Source organism: Otolemur garnettii, unplaced genomic scaffold, assembly GCF_000181295.1.
Source record: "Otolemur garnettii isolate 467f Iridium unplaced genomic scaffold, OtoGar3 scaffold00130, whole genome shotgun sequence".
NCBI lineage: Eukaryota > Metazoa > Chordata > Mammalia > Primates > Galagidae > Otolemur > Otolemur garnettii.
The window spans coordinates 5017474-5018757 of record NW_003852525.1 but is presented as its reverse complement, the minus strand read 5'-3'; the positions used below and the strand labels follow the sequence as shown (position 1 = coordinate 5018757).

The 1284-nt window shown below is 43.9% G+C and overlaps 1 protein-coding gene across 1 annotated transcript in view; it reads right to left on the bottom strand.

Moving 5' to 3' along the window:
- Window positions 1-1034: 1034 nt before the first annotated feature.
- SPINK2 (serine peptidase inhibitor, Kazal type 2) overlaps window positions 1035-1284 on the bottom strand; it is a 4948-nt gene continuing 4698 nt past the window's right edge. The window contains exon 4 of the mRNA XM_003798192.3: window positions 1035-1244. Within this exon, the coding sequence (XP_003798240.2) occupies window positions 1199-1244 (46 nt within the window). The 3' untranslated portion in view covers window positions 1035-1198. The remainder of the gene's footprint in view (window positions 1245-1284) is intronic.

The window sequence follows — 1284 nt, the reverse complement described above, 5'->3', positions numbered from 1 at the left end:
TAGTCCTAGCTACTCAGCTGAGGCAGGAGGATCTCTTGAACCCAAGAGTCTGGGGTTGCTGTGAGCTAGGCTGACGCCACGGCACTCTAGCCAGGGCAACAGAGTAAGTTTCTGTCTCCAACTAAATAAGTTCATTAAATAAAGGCACTTGAGAAACAGCAGGTGCAAGAAGATCTCTCTGTTTCTTAAAGAAGAGATGAAATTCCCAAGTGAAAGATGTCCTCCCTATACCAGAAGGAAAGCAACATTCTTACCATCAAGGACAGGAAGTTGAGGCCAAGAGAGATCTACAAAGAAACCTTGTTAGACTAATCCAATTAACCCCTGTACCCCAAACCCCTGAGCCTTGTCCCATTTTCACATTTGCTACTTTGTCTCATTCAGTATATAAGTGTTCAACTGTGTCTCTGGGTCTTCATTTCTTTATGAAAACTCACATGCCACATAAAATCCGTATTCAATGAATCCAATACGCGTTTCCCCTATTGCTCTTACATCCATTTAATTCTCAAGCCCAGCGGAAAAACCTTACAAGAGTGGACGTGGCTAGATGCAGTGGCTCACACCTGTAATCCCAGGACTCTGGGAGGTCAAGGCGGGGGAATTGCTTGAGCTCAGGAGTTCAAGACCAGCCTGAGCAAGAGGGAGATCACCCACCCCCCATCTCTACTAAAAATAGAAAAATAGCTGCGTGTGCCCCCGGGGTACCAACAGTCCCAGCTATTCAAGAGGGTGAGGCAACAGGATTAGTCAAACCCAAGAGTTTGAGGTTGCTGTGAGCTATGATGCCACCGTACTCTACCCAGGTGACAGAGTGAGACTCTATCTCAAAAAGAATAATAATAATAAAAAGAATAGAGGTAAAATTTTGCCTCCCCTGCCGTGATAGTGGCACTTTCAACAGTTAACAGTAGTAAGTGAATTTAATGCTGATTTTTTCCAACCAAAGAAAGTGGTGCACAAGTGGTGGGCAATAAGCTTAACTCAAAGGACAAAAAAGCCAAGAAACAAGCATTCGGGTTATTTTTTTTTAAATCATTTTTCACTACACATAGCTTTCTGCCACATCTCCTCTCAGAAAAGGTGAGTTGGAAAATCTCATGCAAAGACGCATAGGAAACAAGAAAAGGGGGAGGTGAAATGTATCTAGCAGGCCGAGGAAGGTGGTTTTGTCAGCGTCCTTTCTGCAAATGATCCGTCAGCAGGGTTCATTCCGGATGATTTTAATATCGTGACCATCTTCCCTGCAAATTGAACAGCCAAACACAATCACGACCTACCATA